The 2,508-nt window shown below is 49.2% G+C and overlaps 1 protein-coding gene across 1 annotated transcript in view; it reads right to left on the bottom strand.

Annotated features, from left to right (window-relative positions):
* The window catches only part of fhod1 (formin homology 2 domain containing 1), a 59,479-nt gene that overhangs the window by 9,529 nt on the left and 47,442 nt on the right, over window positions 1–2,508 (bottom strand). The window contains exons 20-22 of the mRNA XM_015397342.1: window positions 939–1,094; window positions 667–849; window positions 434–553 (exon numbers count right to left, since the gene is read on the bottom strand). Of these exons, the coding sequence (XP_015252828.1) occupies window positions 434–553; window positions 667–849; window positions 939–1,094 (459 nt within the window). The remainder of the gene's footprint in view (window positions 1–433; window positions 554–666; window positions 850–938; window positions 1,095–2,508) is intronic.

Here is a 2,508-nt window from a genome sequence, read left to right on the forward strand (position 1 = left end):
AAAGCGGGGAGAATGGCGCTAGGCTTACCGCACCGTGACGTCACTGCTGGAAGATGGCAGGAGGGAGGGGCTACTATATTTGGGCAAAGATGGCTGCTCCCAGACTCAGTGATCGGAAATGATCATTTTTAGTTTTTTACTGATTAACGCTTAATTCATTAAATCACCGCGAACGTTTTAGTTTTACGTATAAATAACGATCCATCGATTATTCCTCGCTGACCGGACTTCTCCTTTAAAAGATTTGCGTGTTTTTTTTCTGCCTTTACTTGACATTTTAGCAAAACTTCCAGATTTTTATGGTGTGGAGATTCTGCTGAAAGTTTTTATTAATTGAATTCTCTAGAATCGATTATATCGAAGTATCAATTAATTTAACGGCCGTAACGTCGGGATCTTCTCATGTTTATCTGATTGGCGGCGTTTTCCTTACATTGCTGCTGTTCAGGAAGTTTCCAATGGCGAGGAGAGTCGCCAGGATCCTCCTGAAGGTCTGGTTGGACGCCAGCTGCTCCATGCCCAGCTTCAGGTCAAACAGCGGCTCTGCGATCTCCTGCAGGGGGCGACATAGAGCAGACCTAAGCTCTGAGGCTCCTTTTCTTCTAGATCTCAGAAAAAAAACAGATCTCCATGACGAAGACTTTGTGGATCAGTCGGATCGCTCACCTTCTCCAGCACCTCATAGTTCAGTTTGAAAGACCAGAGCTGCAGGCGGGGGGTCAAGGCAGTGATGGAGGCCAAGGTAAGGAGGAACTGCTCTGCTGTTCCCAGGGGGACGTCAGGATTGGTCATCTGAGCCTCCTGGATCTTCTGCTTCTCCTCCTCAGTGGGAACCATGGTCAGGATCTTCTGCTCAGGACAGAGAGAGAGACGGCATGAAGATCCAGGTCCTTCACGCTCGGGTCAGATGTTCTGATCCACGAGAAGACGGGAAGCACCTCGATCCCCTCCTTGCTGATGGCGAACTCATCGAAGCTGAGGATGGCGCCCTTGATGACGTGGACGGCAGGCAGGACGGTCAAACCGATGTTGATGGCGTTACTCCTCTTTGGATCCAGAACCAGAATCTCTGATTTTTTGGTCTCCGGTCCTTTCTGTAGAGGAGAGAAACGGGTCAGAGACGAGGAGAGGTTCTAGAGAGGAGAGAGTCAAACTGACGGCTTCATCTATAGAGGTTCTTTAACGCGCAGAATTCAAAAAACACTTGATCCTTATTAATAAGGTGATATTCATTGTGACAGTAGTTCTCTCTCGGTATAAATAGCATTTCAGCAGGGGGTGCGATGAGCGGACCTAAACAGGTGAGGTGCCATCTACTGGCAGAACCACAGAACTACCAGAAAGTCAGATGCCGACATATAAAGCAGCTACTTAAGAGAGCCCGACCATGCGGCGATGCGTCCCAGTGAAGCTCGATGTGGTCGAAGACAAACTCAGTTCTAGAGAATCCTCCACAGAAAAGGTTCTAAGTGCCATCTTTTTTTTTTTCCAGTGGGGAGCAGTGTGAGGTTAAGGGTCTTGCTCAGGGAGCCAGAGTGGCAGTCTGTGGGAGTGGGGCTTGAACTCAGAACCTCCGGATTCCAAGTGCAGTACCACAACCAGCAGGCCGCCACTCCCCAAAGCAGGTCCTTGCCTAAGGACCCCCACTGGCAGCTCATTCCCCCAGCCGGGATACAAACCCAGGCTTCCTGTTTACGACACGGGTTACGTACCACTTGAACTATCCCGCCCATATCTATCGTCTGGTTTATGCTCAGAAACCAGGTTGTCTGGCCAAATTGTAGGTGAGGAGGCCTCTGATTGGTCAGATCTCCATCCCTCTACTCTATGCGTATTTCCTGGTTGGTTCCTTACCGGCTGGTTTTGTTTGTCTGACCTCCATTGTGGAAAACGACTGGTGAAGACGGAGCAGCTAGCAGAGCGAGGTGAGAATGCTGGGACCCTTTTCCCACCTGGATCCCCGCTCTTTTTGGCCCTCATGTCCCTCCATTGTCGCACAAACTTGCCCCCACTTCCTCACCGCCTCGGCCGTATCTAGACCCACAGCTAGTTCCTGATTGGCCCTCTGCCGTTGTGGCGTGGAATAACATGGCGCAGACCACGCTTCAATATTGGGCAGAAATCAAAAATATCTGCGGCAGGAGGATAACCAGCCCATAAGTCCAATCCCTCTTGGAATCACATTTATTTAACTTTTCAGGTTGAATCTAGGGCCGTTTATCACTATGTGTACTTGTCCGTTCTTGAGATTGACCGCTTTCCCAGCATGCACTGCGGCAGCAGCAGCTTCCAATGGAGCACTCCACTGAAAGTTCTCTTTCCTGCTGCTGTTGTTCAATAAAAGTACGTTTTAAGATCCTTTGATGGGAAGATATAATACTTTGAAGCGTCACTATATGGCCCATTTACTGATTTAATGCTTAATTTAAAAAATATATATCTTAGCCCGTCTGCAGCAGCCAGGGCTAACGTTAGCCCGTCTGCAGCGGCCAGGGCTAACGTTAGCCC

The sequence above is a fragment of the Cyprinodon variegatus genome, unplaced genomic scaffold, assembly GCF_000732505.1.
Source record: "Cyprinodon variegatus isolate N-32 unplaced genomic scaffold, C_variegatus-1.0 Scaffold854, whole genome shotgun sequence".
Taxonomy (NCBI): domain Eukaryota; kingdom Metazoa; phylum Chordata; class Actinopteri; order Cyprinodontiformes; family Cyprinodontidae; genus Cyprinodon; species Cyprinodon variegatus.